The 18,660-nt window shown below is 39.8% G+C and overlaps 1 protein-coding gene across 9 annotated transcripts in view; it reads left to right on the forward strand.

The window, feature by feature from the left end:
- Nucleotides 1-18,660, forward strand: part of ZNF385B (zinc finger protein 385B) — a 176,698-nt gene that overhangs the window by 86,665 nt on the left and 71,373 nt on the right. For 2 of the 9 annotated variants that reach the window (XM_068138448.1, XM_068138450.1), the window contains exon 2: nucleotides 16,202-16,232. The exons of the other annotated variants lie outside the window; for them this stretch is intronic. In XM_068138448.1, coding sequence (XP_067994549.1) covers nucleotides 16,202-16,232 — 31 coding nt within the window. The remainder of the gene's footprint in view (nucleotides 1-16,201; nucleotides 16,233-18,660) is intronic. 9 annotated transcript variants of the gene reach the window in all.

Raw genomic sequence — 18,660 nt, forward strand, 5'->3', positions numbered from 1 at the left:
TCAAGCACCCCTGTGTGGCAGTTTGGCACTGGCTGGGGGCCAAATACCCACCAAAGCTGCTCTATCACTCCCCTTCTTAGCTGGACAGCAGAGAGGGGAAAATATGAGAAGCCAATTACATGACAGAAGCCATTTAATAATAATAATTGGCAGAAGCAAAAGACCACACACAGAAGTGAAAGTGAAGAGATGTTATTCTCCACTTCCCCTCAGTAGACAGTGCTGCGGTCTTGGGTAGCAGGACTTTCAACATGTACTGGTTCCGCTTGAGGACAAACGCCATGGACAAATAGCCACAGTACTTCCTTCTTTTGCTTCGTTCTTGTATCTGAGTTGATATGGCATGGAATACCCCTTTGGCCAGATTGGGTCAGTTGGCTCAGCTGTTTCTCCTCCCAAGATCTTGCCTGCCCTTCAGTGTACTCTTGGGGCAGGGTAGTGTTGGAAAAACAGAGCCTGGATGCTTGTTCAGCAGCAGCCAAAACACTGATAATGTTACAGTACTGCAAAACACAGCACTAGAAGGATGCTTTGAGAATTAACTCCAGCTCAGCCAAACCCACTACACCCTGTCATGGGTTGTTGATGTTTCTGAATAACATGCTGTAAGAGGAGAACATTTTGCCTTTTTAGAATAGAATAGACCAGGTTGGAAGAGACCTTCAAGATCATCATGTCCAACCTATCATTCGACACCACCCAACCAACTAAACCATGCAACTTGTTTTGGAACAAGTTCCTGTCTTGCTGGGCACCTGCCCAGGCAACTGACTTAAGCTGTGCAATCTCTGTAATTGAGCAAGTCTAGAGCAGGAGTGGCTGAGGCAGAACTGAGGTTAGAATAATGAAACTCCTGAGAGAGGGCAAGAGGCTTATGGGCACTGAGATGCTGAATTAAATATCTGTAATAAAAACTTATTTCTTCAGTCTCTCTCCTCTCTCAAGTAATAGAAAGCTATTTGCTCAAAAGAACAAAAAAGTAGTGTTCTTCCATAATTTTATTTACACTTTAATCACCTTTGCTGTAGATCAGAGAATTTGTAAAACTAGGATCAATCTGTGTGTTTAATTTCAGCTTATCAGTAGAATGTTCTTACTCAGCTGGAAATTTCCAAGCTAGAAAACAGACCTCCACTGTCACACAGCCTGCTTGTCCTTTCATATGTTAACATTTAATAATTTTGCTTCTGTGAGCTCCAAAGTCAATTCAAGGCTTCTTAGCAAAAGCAGATTTTGTCCAGCATGAGTAAAAGATCCTCAGTGTGAAGTGTTCCTTTTGAAGTGTCAACAAAATCTGTTTTGGCACAGAGGGCGGGTTGTTGAAAGCTGTGGGTTTGCAAGAGGTTTCTATAGAGGTAAGAGGACCCACAAATGGGATGTCGGGGATGTGAGGAACAAAGGCAAAGAGGGCAGAGACAATTCAGTGACTGGGAAAGGGCATGCAGGAATTTTTCAGCAGGGAGTGGTCTGGTGAGGAGCAGGAATAACCATTTTTATCTTGGTCTTCCTCCTCTTCTTGTGCCTTATTTCCTACCACTCATTGCCTTGCTAGAATATTTACTCCTTACTGTATTATCCTATTCCTTATGGCAATGGGAAAGTTAGGATCAGCTCATGGGGCAGGAAATCAATGGGCTGAAGTTGCATCTACTGATAGAGAAGGATCAGGCAGCAACCTCTAGGAATAAGTTTTGTGTCCTTACTGCCACTGAGGTGTTGGGAGAAGTGCAACAGTGTCAAGTGGAGGGTGAAGATAAGTCTCTTGTATAGGAAAATATTCCTGTAGCTGTCCCTGACAGCTGCTTGCTTTGTCTAACGGTTGGCTTTGCGGACAAGACTCTCATCCACTATACCAAACCAGGGATAGCCTACTATTTATAATGATCTTCAGAAATTCTCTGACTTCCATGAACAGGATTTTAGAAAACTCTTTAGGTGATACTAATTTTGATCCCATGTTTACTGTACATTGGGGAGCAGTAGCTGCAGTGAGATGGAAGGAATTAATCACCTGGAACTGGAATCTGAAAGGTTCCAAGCAGCCCAGGGCTGGGCTGGGCTGGGCGTCCTCCATTCCGGTCAGTTGCAAGTTGGATTGTAGTGTGAGTTAATGGATTATGAGCAGCAGGCAGTGGGATTCAGCTGTTAGTCTGAGTGTCTACACATTGTGTAGGAAGGTTTGAGCTAGAGAAAAAGCAGATCTGTATGGCTACAAGGAAAAAATCAAGGAGAGGATCCTTGATTTTTTCCTAGTTTCTGTGGATGGAGCAACACTTTACCTGAGTTGGTAAGGAAGATGAAATATGGAACTTCCCTGTTCCTTTCCATTTTGATGTCATTTGCAACCTACATGGAGAGAAAATAAGGTAAGCTTTTTGGCTAAGCAGCTGTTATGTCCTTCGGGATATGGAGCTAGAGGGAACTTCTGTGCTAATCTCTTGTGCCACAAGACTGTATGGTAAGTCTCCTCTGCTTTTGTTACCAGTGGAACTAGGGTGGGCAGAAGGAAACATAGATCTCTTTTCTTGTCTTTTGGGATATTTTTTGAGGAAGGCTTTGATTCAGAAGTTACTATTTATAATAACTTCCATTAAACCCCAAGACTCCATACTGGCAAGTAGCATCCTATTACTAAGGAACAAGCCTTTCTCAAGCATTAAGATTGCTATTCAGCTGTTCTTTTGTCTCCATGGCAACTTTAAATGTAACAACAAAGCAGTAGGTTATATTGTCAGCCAAAAAAATCTGTAATGCTCAAGTGATTGTTGATAGCAGCAAAATGGATGCTAGTTCAGGGTCACTTACAGACAGTAATAGATACTGAACCAGTGTCTGAAGTATTGCATGCAACATTTTAAAGCAGAAAACATACCAGAAAAAGTAAAGCTGATGTAACTAACAGATCTTATATATTATACATGAAGTAGCATTTTAAAACTCAATAGGAAACTGTGGTTTACTTTCTCTACTGGAATGAGTTGCATGAAAAGAGATGTACTCCTTGTCTATATGATATATGCCACCTGGAGAGAAGCTCAAGTTTTCTTCCCAGATTGTTGATGGAGCACAGAACAAATGCCATGTTAGAAAAGTGGGGTTAATTCCTAAAAGGGATAAGGCTTCAAGTTCTCCTCTAGCTTCAGTGTTGATCTGAAAAAGGAAGCATGTTAAGAAGGCAATGCTTTTCTTACAAATAATAAAATAAAAGGGAATTGGGAGGAATTATCACCAGGTTTTGATCTTAACCCCCGTGGTAGTGAGGGTTTGGATATTTTACTGACATGTAAAATTGAAAATCGTTCATGGGGAAAAAGCCTTGAGAAAATTGGACTGAATGCTGCTGAGACTAGCGCTGGAAACCAGCTATGAGAGGAGAGCAATTTCAAAAAAGGATGCTTAATGTCAAAGCAGGAAGGACAGGATGCAAAGGAGTTTTTATGTTGTTGAGGCATAAGGAAATCCATTCTTAAAAGTAGTGACAAATGAGTGAATGAAAATAAAACAGTATCATCTTAAATAATTTGTGCCTGATAGTTGACAAATCTCTTTGAACTATTGGTGCTGGATGTACTGGGGGAATTCTGCCTCTTAAAATGCATGTATGCATGCTGTCAAGCAGTATGTACCCAGACACCTTTTGGAATATTAAATTAGCTGAGTTTGAGCTAATTTAACTACTTTCTCCAGTTAATGTATCACACTAGTGCTCTGTATTTTGTAAAGGTGTCACCTCATTTCTTAAATCAAGGGTTCTTGACTAGGGTGCTGAGAGAGCTGGCAGATGAGCTGGCCAAACCTCTCTCCATCATATTCCACCAATCCTGGCTCACTGGAGAGGTCCCAGATGGCTGGAAACTAGCCAATGTGATGCCCATCCACAAGAAGGGCCAGATGGAGGAACCTGCAAACTACAGGCATGTCAGCCTTAGCTCAGTGCCAGGAAAGATTATGGAGCAGATCATCTTGGGGGCAATCACTGCGCGCTTGAACAGTGCCCAAGGGATCAGGCCCAGCCAACGTGGATTTAGGAAGGGCAGGTCCTGCCTCTCCAACCTGATCTCCTTTTATGATCAGGTGACCTGCCTGGTGGATGTGGGGAAGGCTGTGGATGTAGTCTACCTGGACTTCAGCAAGGCCTTTGATGCTATTCCCCACAGCAAACTCCTGGCCAAGCTGTCAGCCCATGGCTTGGACAGCAGCACTCTGTGCACTGGGTTAGGAACCGGCTGGAGAGCCAAGCCCAGAGAGTGAGTGGTGGTGAATGGCGCCACATCCAGCTGGCGGCCAGTCACTAGTGGTGTCCCCCAGGGGTCAGTACTTGGCCCCATCCTGTTCAATATCTTTATTGATGATCTGGATGAGGGGATTGAGTCAGTCATCAGTAAATTTGTAGATGACACCAAGTTGCTAGTATGTGTTGATCTGTTAGAGGGTAGAAGGGCTCTGCAGAGGAACCTTGACAGGCTGGACAGATGGGCAGAGTCCAATGGGATGTCATTCAACAAGTCCAAGTGCCGGGTGCTGCACTTTGGCCATGGCAACCCCATGCAGCGCTACAGGCTGGGATCAGAGTGGCTGGAGAGTGGCCAGGCAGAAAGGGACCTGGGGGTACTAGTTGACAACTGGCTGAACATGAGCCAGCAGTGCACCCAGGTGGCTAAGAAGGCAAATGGCATCCTGGTCTGCATCAGAAATAGTGTGGCCAGCAGGAGCAGGGAAGTCATTGTGACCCTGTACTCAGCACTGCTTAGGTCACACCTTGAGTCCTGTGTCCAGTTCTGGGCCCCTCAGTTTAAGAAGGACATTGAGACTCTTGAACGTGTCCAGGGAAGGGCAATGAGGCTGGTGAGAGGCCTTGAGCACAAGCCCTATGAGGAGAGGCTGAGGGAGCTGGGATTGTTTAGCCTGGAGAAAAGCAGGCTCAGGGCAGACCTTACTGCTCTCTACAACTACCTCAAGGGTGGTTGTAGCCAGGAGGAGGTTGGTCTCTTCTCCCTGGAAATCAGCACCAGAACAAGAGGACACAGTCTCAAGCTGCACCAGGGGAAGTTTAGGCTTGAGGTGAGGAGAAAGTTCTTCACCGCGAGAGTTGTAGCCATTGGAATGTGCTGCCCAGGGAGGTGGCGGAGTCACCACCCTGGAGGTGCTCAAGAGAGGACTGGACGTGGCACTTGGTGCCATGGTTTAGTTGTCATGAGGTCTGTGGTGACAGGTTGGACTTGATGATCTTTGAGGTCTTTTTTGACCTTATTGATTCTATGATTCTATGGCTATTTAACCTGCTATCAAATCCTTTTCAATGAGAAAGATGGAGGATGGAGATTGTGAGCTGTTGTTCTTCAGTGTCTGACTTGGCAGCATCACACATACCCTCTTTTAATGTATCCAAACAGATCAGGTTTGTTCAATGACAACAGCATGAGATACCATCTGATGTCTGTTTTAGACTTCAGAGAAGAGTGGACAGATTCTCATGTGGTCCTTAGCTGCTTATGACTCTGCCTGTTTGTATCAATCCTAAATCAAGACAACATGAGTGTACTTTGTTTTGTTTTATGCAAATATTTTAGTTTTTTCACACTATGAAATGCAGAAAGTTAGGGGCTGGAAGGGACCTCTAGAAGTTAACTGCAGCATCCCTGCCAAAACAGGATCATCTAGGGCAGGATGCACAGGAATGCATCCAGCTGGGTTTTGGAGTCTCCAGAGGAGACTCCATAACCTCTCTGGGCAGTCTGTTCCAGTGCTTTTTTTACCCTCACTATAAAGACATTTCTCCTCATGTCGAGGTGGAACCTCCTGTGTTCCAGCTTGTACCCATAGTTCCTTGTCCTATCACTGGGCACTACCAAAAAGAGACTGGCACCTTCATCTTGACACCCACTTGTCAGATATTTATAGAGGTTAATAAGATCCCCCTTCAGCCCTCTCGTCTGCGGTAGTTTTAGGCTATGCCTTTAAAAATTTTTTACAGATCTTGAGCAGAAAGTAGTAAAATGTAAACAAATCACTATTGGGTGTAAAATTTGATTCCAACTGATCTGGTCTGGCAAATTTAATGTTGGGGGAAATTTTCAACACACCACATCCTCTCAAGATTAAACAGCCCCAGGTCTCAGTTTTTCTTCACAGGAGAGATATTCACGTCCCCCAGTCACCCTCATAGGTCTCTGCTGGACTTTCCAGTAGATCGCTGTCTCCCTTAACTGTTGTCCAAAACTGGATACAATATTCCAGGTGTGGTCTCACACCTGAGGGGAAGGAGAACCACGCTAGACCTGCTGGACACTTGATTTCCATATTTATTTTAATTTCTCTCAGGTACAAAAGCTTTCTGAGCAGTCTTTTGGTTCCAAATGTCCGTAATAAACCCAAATTATTCAAGTAATTAAAACAACTTTTTGTCTGTTTGAAATTATATTAGATTTTCTGAAAACTGTTAATTCAACTGAAACTCTAACCTCCATAGTCTTCATCTGATCATATGCCATCTTGTTGTGTGGCAACTTAAAACTTGATGAGGTGTTACAGAAATTGTTTGTTTACTTACAGCTTCTTCTGCTGTATGGTTTGAGACCAGATGTCCTTTAGGGAGTGATACAGCCACTACTGTGGTGAAGACTGGAACTGCAGGTTTCAAAAGAGAGTTGTTTCAAGTTATTTACTGCTTGATGTTAACAGCTCTGTAACTTGCCTGTGAAAACTGCAGGGCTACTTTCAATGAACTAGTAAAATTTTTGCCTTGGATATTTTCTCATATATATTTTTTAAGCTTATACAAACAGGTACCCATATAGACCACTTCAGGAAGTTGTCTTTGTAAGTTAGCACTGATGAAGGTTCTTTACAAGTAGTCTCTTCCAGATGAGTGTTTGAACTTTTGTGTTAAGCTGCAATGATGAAAAGTGGAATGGCCTGCAAGAGCAGGCTCTTGGGACAGCAAACTACCATGGATGGGGTGAGGATGGGAGCTCAAGGCAATAGTAGGCATATGGTGAAGAGAGGAGATACCAGTCAGATGGGGAAGAATAAATCATCTTGAATATTTTTACCTGTTCAGCCCATTGGTGTGGTGCCAGGACAAGCAACTAAGAAACCTGTTTGGATATGCTTGGCTGTCAGCTGAAAGGCATTGCAGGGAAATTCACAAATGTCAAGACTTCTGTAATTTTTTACTGGGATTTTTTGAAGGGTGGACATCAGAATAAAGAGTCATCACCTGCTCATTCATCAGATATATTCAATAACCATAAAGCAGTAAAAGAAGTGAGATATAATGATGGAAATCTAAATGAAAGTGAAATAAACTTGGGCAAACATGCTTGAGGATATTAATTGGTATGGGTCACTTGGAAGTGTAGGGCAGTAGTTGCCAGGTTGCTTCATGTAATGAATTTTGTTCTTATGGGATGGGACAACAGCAGCTCTTGAGACTGATAGGCTTCTTTTCACAGAGTAGTTAAAACATAATGGTGGAGTCTTTTTTGCACCTGTTTGCTTTCCTGAGAAGGACAGTTCCATATGTAATAGTGCCAAATGTGACTGTGCATCTGTCATAGTTTCCTATGACACTGAAGACCACCAGGTAACTCCAGGCTGGTCTGAAGCCAAGCAGTGTCAGCATCCCTTGAGGCTTGAATTTGTACCTTGTTTTACAGTGAAATTTTATATCTCATATCAGTCTTACTCCTTTTGCTTGAATCTTGTGGGGCATACTTCCCTTCTGGTGAATTTTGTGTGGTGAATCTCACTGATTCCCTGAGTTGCTCAACCTACCAGCAAAGCTATTATTGTCCCTAAGTCCAGTCTTATAAGCTCTTCTGAAAACTGGAAGTTGTATACAAGTTTTTTTTGCTGTGATTTATCACCAATGGCATTTTTTTCAAAGCAAATATATATTTATACTTTTGTAACTGTACCTTTTGCAGTGTAAGCAAAATTTAGAGGAATGGGATCCCAGAATTTCCAGGAAAGATGTCTCATATGTCTGTATTGTTCTCACTGTATTAGAATAGATCTCTAAATATCTAGTTGCTGTTGAAGGATGAACTTTAAAATGCCCAAGTAGCTGTTATAACTCTATCAATTAGTCTGCGTAACAAATAACTACCATCTAATTATTTTCCTCTGTTTTTTTGTCTCAAGTTCCAGACTATGAGCAAGATCTTGACACTTGTAATTATTTGCTATTTACTCTGCAAGTATCATCTAATTTTGCTGACCGCTCTTTTAAATGAGTCATAGAATGGATTTTTCTAATTTCTAGTGAACACCTCTTTGCCATTCACTCAAATCTCTTTCAAAGATGTGATTTTTTGAGCTACATATGTGCACAGAAAATGCACCAAATTCCATGCAGCAGTAATCCCTTCTCCTGCCATTTTTTATATACCTTTACTTCTTTTCCCTCTGTTCTGGGTGATATTTATAGTAAAGAGATTTTCAAATTATGTGGAGTTTAACTGTCACACAGATTTAAGGCTTAAGATCTTGTTTGATCTCATGTGGATAGATTAGTTGACTCAAGATTCAGTGATCAGCTTTTAATCAGAATGCTTTTATGTATCTAGAACTAATGACTGAAGGTTGCTGTCACCATAAAAATTAAGTTATTTGATATATAGATATCTTTGTTGCAACTTGCATGAATCCTAATATCTATAAATGAAAGCTGTTTTTGCTTTTAGCCTATTCAGCTTGTGGAGGGTTGCATGCAAGCAAACTGTTATGGTAGGTGTAGGGGTTGTGGCAAATAGCAGCTGTGCTTGGGGTGTTTTGTCATGAAACTTACCAGAAATGCATTATGGAAGATAACAATTTTAAATCAGATACAACTTATACTGAGAAATAAAATCATAAATCTTATATTTATGACAAAGATAAACAATGCTGCTATTGACTATGATGCATTTGTTTAATAGTAAAAAAAGTGTTCCATGAACAAAAGTTCCCAGTCTCATTACAGCTGTGGAACTTTCCATTTCATGTGCAGTCATAGCACAACTCTGTACAAGTTCCTTTAGCAAAAATAGACTTTATAGGAAGTGGAAAATTCCATTTGCCAAATGAGAGGGAATCTTAGTAACTTTCTTTTCCCAGAATTTGCAATTGCTACTGTATTAAGCACTACGAAAATGTTGTCAACAACTAGATTTGTCAGAAGAGTAAATGTTAAAAGTTCTTCTGCTTTGTTAGTCCACAGGAACTGGTACATAATTCCTATCAGAGTGATTCTGTAAGTGCTTCTATTGTTCTCTGCATTTCTAATGCAAAAAAAAATAAAATATGCAAGTAACCTGGAAAAATTGAAATGCAAATTTCAAACAGAAATAAGTGCTCTTGTCTCTTAAGTCAAAGCTTTATATTTCTCTATACAAATAAATATATAAATACTTCTATATATTTCCATGTTATGATGTTAAGCTTTTGACAACCTTGATTGTGGAGGAAGGACCCATTTTTGTGCTGTAGAATGGACATTATAAAATACACTGCATTGGGGACATCATTGATGTTAGCTTTTAGCATATGTTTATGCTTTTATTTTCTCCTGTTAACTTTTGTTTTAGTGTTCTTTTGACCAATAATAAAACTATTTCTAAAAGACATAGCCCCCTTGAAATCCAGCAAGGCCATGTTTGAACTTCATAAAAGAAAAGTTTGATACCGACTATAAATACCTTATTGCAGTTTGTCTTTATCAGACTGCAGTCATAGTACTCACTGCTGGTCATCCAGTCCTCTGTTTGTCGATGTGGGATTGCTTCTCTAGTACATACAGCACCTTTTTAGTAAGCCTTTATACAAATGCATGTGGAGTTGAGATTCCCAGATTCTCATTGGAGATATTTTTTCCCACAGTCTGGTTCAGCTCAAAAAGGCTGCCGTCATGAGCATTAAATATCACTCAGAATAATCTTGGTGTCAAGATTTCACTGATGTTCAGACCTATTTTTCTCAGTTAGATCCTTTTATGTCAGTTTTCTCTATTCTCCAAACCTTTCAGAATTCGTTACTTCAGAAGTCTTTAAAATACCCTTTCCCCACCTCTTACCTCTACATCTGTCATGTGTTGTTCCTAGGGTGTCCGCATTTAACCTTTGAGTTTTGTAGACTTCCAAGAGCTTGTTTCTTACATCGCTTTTCCTCAGTCTCTTTTCAATTTGTAAGTTGTTTTCAAGTTAAAAGGTATCTGCTGCTCAACACAACAAGATTTATCAAATAGAGACTGATGTCCTTGCTTCATCTAAGGGATACACCGATACTTTCAGCTTTGTTCCTCGTGCTATAGCCAGCTTATTGGGCTTCATGCATGATGGTTTTATGCAGAAGAGGGAGCTGAGCTTTTTTCACCTTCAGTTTAATTGCTACTCTGGCAGGTTAAACTCTCATTCTTCCAACTCAAATATTATTTGGAAACATAAAATGTTCTTACTTGTTATGCTTCTTTTTTCTTTTCACTGCATGACAAGGGTCATCTTTAATAAAACCTTTCAGACAGAATGCCCAGGTACTTTTATTTTCTATAGGTCTTTTTCTAACTCTTATTTTAACTCAGCAGTGCTATCTGATGGATTGATTTATCAATCTATAATCTATATCTAGCCCAACATATAAAGACCAGGTGGTCTTAGATTGATTTACAGTTTTTCCCTGCTCTTTTGTTTAGATATACACATACATAAATAAAAATACTAGGAAAGTCTCATCTTGACCAAACCTCTGTTAATCTAGGTAGAGAGGTTTCCAATCTCAAAAACAGTTGAAGTTTTCTAAATTTTACTACACTGGAATCTATCTGCTCTTGTGGTTTTATTTTTTTTTCCTAATTCCCATCTTAAGTCTATTTTTTTTTCCTATTCTTCTGCATGGATACCTAGTGTTCTGCAGGTAAGATGACTACTTCTTAGTCAATGTTGGAAATTTATTCCATTTTTTTGTTGTAGAATGATGTATCTTTTAGAGTTCATTGTTGCAAACAATGTTGTTAGATCTGGGAAGAAGGAAATGTTTATGGCTCTTCTCTGTTCTGGCTTCAGTGTTGTCTAAAGACAAACCTATCTTCTTGTTTTATTCTTGGGATTTTTTTTGTTTGTTTTGTTGTTTGTTTTTTTTTTTTTTTAATTAAGGTATCAGTCATGGTAGTCTATTAGAAATGTGCATTCCATAAAGTGTTTAGAGGATATGCCATTCATTTCTGTTCTTGTATAACAGAAAAGACATCTGAAGATTAAATTTCACTTTGCATGACTCTTTTTTGTGTAACTTTCAGAAGTGTTTAGAAGGAGATGTTTGATGTTCATGCCCTGAGAAAAAGATGTTTAGAAGTCTAAATTTCTGTGTTGGCAGAAAATTGTGAGAGAAAATCTCTTTGCAAGACTTGTGCTGAAGTGGATCACATATTAAAAAAACCCAGACCTTAATACATATCACATTTGGAAGTGGTGAATTTAGAATATTTTACGTATATTTTTATCTCTAATGTGAACATTTTGCTACCAGCAAGCGGATTAATAGTGCATTAATTCTTTCTTCTGCTATTCTTGACTCTGACTACACTTTAAAAAAACAAAAACCTAAGGATTCCCACACACCCCACACCTCCCCTCTTTGGAAGCAGCTAAAGCCATCATGCCTCTTCCTGATCAAGGAGTGAGTTAATGTAATTTCAGTTTACTGATCTTCTTTTCTGGTAGGCATATACTATACAGGACAACCATGTGATCAGGTCCAGTCAGCATGGGTTCATGAAGAGCAGGTCCTGCTGATGAACCTGATCTCCTTCCAAGCCAAGGTAACCTTCTTACTGGATGAAGGAAAGGCTGTGGATGTTTACCTAGACTTCAGTAAAGCATTTGACATTGTTTCCTAGAGCATCCTCCTGGAGAAACTGGCTGTTCATGGCTTAGGTGTACTCCTAACCCTTTTTGAAGACTGGAGTGACTCTGGCTTTCCCCCTTTCTCCCTCCTTTCCCCCCGCCTCGCCCCTTCTTTCCTCCTCCCCTTTCTCCCTCCTTTTCCCCCCACCCCTTTCTCCCTCTTTTTCCTTTTCTTCTCCCTTCCATAGCAGTTTTAAAAATTCTGAAAAAATGACATGGAAATTCCAAGGGCATAGTTAACCACCAGTGGAGGTGGAGGAAGATGTTAAAGATGTGGGCTCCTTCTCTAGGTGACTGAATTATAAAACACAAATTCAGACCTGCCTACTTAATTACCAGCTTAAGGAGCTTCGGCTCCTGGATTAGGGACTTGGTAAGAGTCCTTAGGTTATATGGCAGTCAGCATATTCTGGAGCATAGTTTAGCTCTGAAAGGTTCCATCTATTGCAGAAATATACAGCGTATTTGAAACCCACTGGGGAATGCATGTGTGACTGTGAAACCATGACCATCCATAGGAACATATAAGCCTTGATCTTCACTAAGGAGCCAATCTTTTATCTCCATCTTTGAAAACTTATTTTGACAAATGTCATGTGCTACTGTAGTGACTATTTATGCAAGGTCATGTCAGGACATTTGCACAGAAAAGGAGTGAGAACTGCAGTGTGTAGTCTAGAATATATGATAGTAGAGGAGTGGTTAAGCTTGATCCTGCCTCCGGACTGCAAGTCATTCTGCATAATTTGTTCACTGTGGTTCTACCACTGCAAATACTATCTGTGTAATGTCGTAATTGATTGCCTCTTTCCTTTTGGTGTTCATACACATCTTTCTTCACGGGGTTTCTCTGTGCAGCAGTACAGAACTATTATACAAGAAGGAGCATGTAGCAGTTTCTGTTTATAAAGTATCAATGATCTGAAGCTGTGCTAACAAATACCATGGTACCTCCTCTTGCTATTGCTTTGCATTGAGAAACGGCCAGCCGTAGTGTCTGACCTGGCAGCTGTTGTTTCTATACAGAGCTCCTCCTGCTGAAGTTAATTGACCAGATTTCACACTTGTACTGCTGCTAAGCCTAGTGATTCTGTGGTCTGAAAAGGTATGATGACAGATTTTCACCAGTGTAGCACAAGCAAGTTTGGGACCATTTGCTGGAGTTTTGTATATCACACATTGTACTTCCAGTCTTGCATCCCTCAGTTTTGCAAATACAGGCAATTTAAAAGGAAACTTGGGTGTATATTATAGATACAGTCTTCTTAAGACTTCTCTGTCTCTAAAAGTATTCTCTTATAATAAAATGCCTTAATCTGTGGCTTCAAACTTACATGAATAATTCTCTCTCTCCAAATCTGGGTTGTATTTCAGGGTTTTCAATCTCCCTGTTGCAGTGACTAGCTCTGAGAGGGAGGGAGACTTGGCTTTGTAATAACAGTGTTTTCCTTTCTTAGTGCCTTTTGTCAGTTCCTCCCACCTGGTATAAATAGAACTGAATTTCTTTAAATTGTGCAGTTCTATCTCTCACTGTTAAGTTTTGAAAAGCTTAGAGATACAAACCCACATTTTAAACTTTATGTTTTCTGTAAACAACACATATTGCTTTTCAATCAGTCTTATCAATTGCTGAGTATGAAGTGAGGTTAAGTGTGCATGGCACTCAAGAGAATTACGAAAAATGTTTAAATGTTAATTTGAAGCCCAGTGATTGGGAGTTTAAGCATAGAAAGCAGGACCTAGGGTGCAGAATGATAGGCATTTAGGATACTAAATATAAAGTATTGATTATTGCATTTAAAATCAGAGTGACATACTAATTTTTAAGACAGGACAAAAGGTATTTATTAAAAGTGAGAGGAAGTTCCTCCTTATGAGAAATAGTAACAGAATAGCCATCTTGCCTGATTTTTAAGATATGCAGCAAAATGCTACTACCTTGTAGTACACCAAACAAGCAGTAGATGAAGTAAATTTAAAAAAGATTGAGTTGATTGGATTTTAAGATGTCCTTATCAGGATATTTCTCTTACCAAGCATACTGCAAGGATTTGGAAGTTTTCTCTTTAAGAGCCTCTAACAAGAACATGATGACAAATTATCCTGTGGTAAAGGAAAGATAGCAAAGGTAATTTGGCTCAACTATAGACTGTTTATGGACTCAAGCACAAGAACTGGAAAGTAGATTGAATTACTAAGGATGACCAAGAAAACAAAAACAACTTGAAAGTGTAGGACAAAATTAATAAATAAAATGGAACTGAAATATGCATCAAACTCTAAGAAGTCTTTCTGTAAGTGCACTTACAATACCTTCAGAATGCCAAAGGAAAAGGTGAGTTGGTATCCTGTGAATGTCAGAGGAAGCCAAAATTTTGGGTTGCACGGTACCAATTTTGCATGATTTTTCATTAGAAAGATTGATTGTGTTAAGGTGACAGTTGTCAGTATAAGTGATAAGGAGCTGTAAGAACAAGTCAGATTGTCTCAGTGAACCTAGAATCTTTAAAACACTGACTAATGTGATGAAAGGATACTTGCATGGGAAGAAATACCAGCTCTTAACACTTGTGAAGAGAAGACGAAGTCCCACGGCACTAGGATTTCCTTACAGGGTCACACTATTTTAAAAAGAGAGTACAGATCAGACTGAGTTTAGAACCAATATATTATATTTGTTTGAATAAAGGGACATATTAATTATGCCAGAAGGAAAATGGGAGCTGAGTGATAACCACTGCTGCACATAAACAGGATTCAGTGCTCGAGACTGTGGGGAAGTATTGCTGTGTATCACAAGCTGCACACAAGTTAGCACTGCCATGTTATCAACTAAGAGATACCATCCTGGGAGATACAACCAGAAACATAGTGGACAGGAATGAAATCTTTCTGTTACACTGCCAGAAAGATGAGGTCTAGTTCTGGGGAGCCTTGATGAGATTGACAAGCATCAGCTGCCCTCATATCAGTACTGTTTCATGACTTGGCATTCAGTTCCACCAGCTCACTGGTCTGGTTGAAAGCAAATTTCTCTTTTGTTGATTTGTTGCCAGTTTGTTTCCAATTGGTCTGACTCCCTGAGTTGGCTCAAGGAGACTGTAAGGAAGCCAGGAGTGGGGAAGCTTCCCAGCCTGATCCCAGAGTGGTCATGTAAAGTAGATGATGGCTGCCTGGCATGTTTCATTAAAATGCTTTCATGCTTTTCTTACATCCACTCTCACCTTCTATTTATTTATCTTTGTTTTCAGTGTAGCATTTGATTAATTTGATCTAATCTTTAATTAGATTTATTTAATGTATTAAATCATAGTAAAGTGATATTAATTAGTCTCTTTAAATGAGAGAGGCCTCTTTTTTTGAAAGGTTTATGCTAGCTGAAGCCCTATTAAAAGTCAGTTTGATGTTTTGTTACAAAATTATCTAGTTTGGTCCAATCTCAGTTTAATTTTAACAGCAACATTCTGTTATATACTGCTTTTTTCTTTTGATTTCTCTCAGTGTAGCTGAGGATAAGGTTACTCAAGTTCATGTCATGCAGTCTTTGAAAGCGTTAACAGCATCAAAAAAGTCTTTATGGTCCAGCCTTGGCAGGGCTAGTGCACTGTTGCATCCAAAAGCAGAATAAGGTTTCTAGTCAGATACCAGTGTTTAATTAATGTTCAATAAGTTCATGAGTGTGGTGAGCTGTGCTAGCAGATCTGTTAATTTGAAATCTCTTGCCTTCATTCCTCCATATGTAATAGAGGGTACATAGCATATCTTACAGTTTTATTAATTTTCAAATTCTTACTTATTCATCAGTCCTGATTTTGAGAGTATGTAAAGCAATGTTCAGGAGAGCCAGGATTTGTGGACTTTGATCTTATGAGTGTCATGACCCAACACTGTCTGTAATCCTGTGCTCCAAGGTCTCCTTTTATGAATTTATAAAAAAATTCAAGCAGACACATATTTTTTTTTTTTTTTCTTTCTAGAAGATATTTAATATGCAGTTCTATAGCAATCGGCTAGTTAGTAATCCCTGCAAGTTTAATTCTAAAAAGAGTACCAGGGAAAATGCCGCCAAAATGGAGTTTACTACGCTTTTAGGTTATATTTGATCAGGTGATGTCAATAACAGGCCACCCAGCCTCTGGAGTCAAGTTGCAAACATTCTTCTCAAGGGTAATTAAAACCAAGCAAACAATTACAACAGCTCAGATTTGTTCAGGCTTGCTGGCTGCCCCTTGTCTTGTAGCACCCAACATCACAAAAGCACCATTTTGAAATGAATGGATTGTTTCTGAGTCTTACGCTGTGTCTATGTTTAAATGCTGCAGAGGAGGTGGATTTGTAACCTTGGGGACAAAGGTAAGCATCATGGTATTGATTAACAGCGGGAAGCCTCTATAGAGCTATTTAGTCTGTGTTTTATTGTGCTTTTGCTTTGCTAAAATGATTTGTGGTTGTGTGGTCATAGCCAAACCCTCTACAGTTTCTGAATACTGTAAGACACTGATAAGCAGTGCTCAGATTGGCTCTTTTCTTCCTTGGGGTAAGGTCTCTGCTTTTTGTGTTTCCAGGTACAGTACAGCAGGGTGCACTGATAACTTCTAAAGACTGAGAAACAAAGCTCTGGCTTGTCCCTTGCTGTAGTGTTTATGAGTGGGGGCTCCAAAAAGGAGATGCAGTATGGCATCTGATCAGGAGAAATTTTAATTCCTCCAGGAAATCCTATGAAGATGTTCTTGTTGCTTTAGTTAGAGGCAGCAGATAGAGCACAAGGAAGAATTAGAGAAGTTTGGGAAGGAGGAGCTTTACCTTCTGTCATATTAACTAGGAAATTATGAAATAGGCTTTTTTCATCTTTTTTTTTTTTTTTTTGTTGGTTTGGTTGGGGTTTATTATTTTTGTTTCTTTGGGTGGGTTTTTGTTTGTTTGTTTGTTTTTAACTACTTCTAAGCTATCTAGGAAATTCTTCACTAAACCAATCATAGAAAAAGGATTATATCACTTGAACTTAAACTGCACGTGTGGGAAATTTGCCCACTATCTTTGCATGTTTGACCACTTCTGAATGGATGCTTGTATGCTTTGTGCTCTGTGTTGTGGCAGAGCAGTTAAATTCGACGTGGAATATAGACTATCTGATGGTTTTTAAATCTACCAGTCTCATTGTTTCTTCTCAACATCAAGATGGTGGTTCTTCTAAAAGCATGTACCTAGCTATGAAGGTGGTTGCACCTAAGGAGCTAATGACTGAAATTGTGACCTTTTGGATAGAATGGAAGTGGACTGGGTGTTCAAACTTCTTTTTGCAAGTTGTGAAAAAAGGAAAATTGTTGTTGAAAGAAAAACTCAATTTCATTCAGCAGAGATCTTGGAATCCATTGCAGGTAGTTTCAATGTGCCACTTTCAGCAACCTAGATTAGCTGTTATTGCAACCTTTTATCTAAAGGATTTTTAGGGAGCAATACCAATAGAAGAACTTATGCAAAGAAAACCAGAAGCAACTCAGGTAGCTAGGGCAATTCTAGAGGTGATGGCATAATATGTGGTGGAAGCAAATGAGGCAGGAAATTCTCTGAGCTATGATGATTTCTAAGAGAGTCGGAAATTCCTTACTGTAGTTAAACGGTTAGACACATCTGAGAGGATGCATATGGGTCTAGACCCCTATTACCTTTGTGCATAGTCTTGCTAAGGTGGTGTGTCAGACTGTTGAAGTGGAGTAAGGAGCAGGAAGCCAACTAGAAGATTCAAATTCCCCAAATTTAAAGTTAAGGCATAATGGTTTTGACCAACTAATAATGAGACAGTGACCCAGCAGCATTCTCAGTGATAGACTTGTTTGGCTTTAGTGGATGGCAACTCAGTACCTACTGAAAGTGTGTGTTGAGGCTCACTGGGGGTTAGATGGTGAACTCAGTAGTGACAGAATTCAGGATAAGAATTGGATTTTGGCACATGTCAGGTCATATGGGAGGTGAAGTGACAACAGATTCTCCAAAAAGATAACTGTGGCCAAATCCCATTCCCCAAATTATGAAACTTTTAAGGTAGTGTAAATTGGGTTGAGGTTTTTTTGTGTGTTTTGTTTGTATTTGTTTTGTTTTGTTTTTTCTTTTCTTCTTCTGTTCCTAAGTAGGAAAGCTTCAATTTGTAATGAAACATGGTGTTAAATCAAAGTCCTGAACAAAGAGGGAAGGAAGTGGTGTGATTCATCCTGGGACAATCATAGGATCAATGCCCAGCACCTAAGGATGGAGACTGCATGGAAAACTCCAGTGACTGGCATAGAAGTTGCACCGTGCTCTGGTCAAGACTATGCCTTCAGTTGGCATGTGGTGATGTCATGTTTTAGTTAAAGGTAGCAGCAGAAAGGCAAACAAATGCTGTCTCTCACTGCACTTCTGGATTGGGAGTCTGGAAAAGGCAGGGGTTGAGGGGAGCTGGTTTCTCAACAGAAAAAGGATCCTAAGGAATTCAGAAAGAACTCAGTCAGTGCAGATGGCAAGAGAATAGACAGCTGAAAAAGACAACTATTTTTCTTCTTATTTTTTTTTCCGTCATACTTTGAAAACTTCAAAGTAAAAACAACTCCAAAGCAGTGTTTCCTAAAAGCAGATAAAAACAGGCAAGGGCAGAGCTGCTCACTGAGGAAGAGGATACCAGAGGGAGAGCTTTGAGCAAGCCAGGAGCTTCCGAGGAAAGAAAATTGGGAGAGACTGGAAAGCTGACTTTAATTCAGGCAGGAGCATTGCATTTACTAATTGTTGTCACTGTTTGATTAGAATA

The sequence above is a fragment of the Melanerpes formicivorus genome, unplaced genomic scaffold (genome assembly GCF_026170545.1).
Source record: "Melanerpes formicivorus ecotype bairdi unplaced genomic scaffold, bMelFor1.0.p_v2 SCAF_5, whole genome shotgun sequence".
In the NCBI taxonomy this organism is placed as follows: domain Eukaryota; kingdom Metazoa; phylum Chordata; class Aves; order Piciformes; family Picidae; genus Melanerpes; species Melanerpes formicivorus.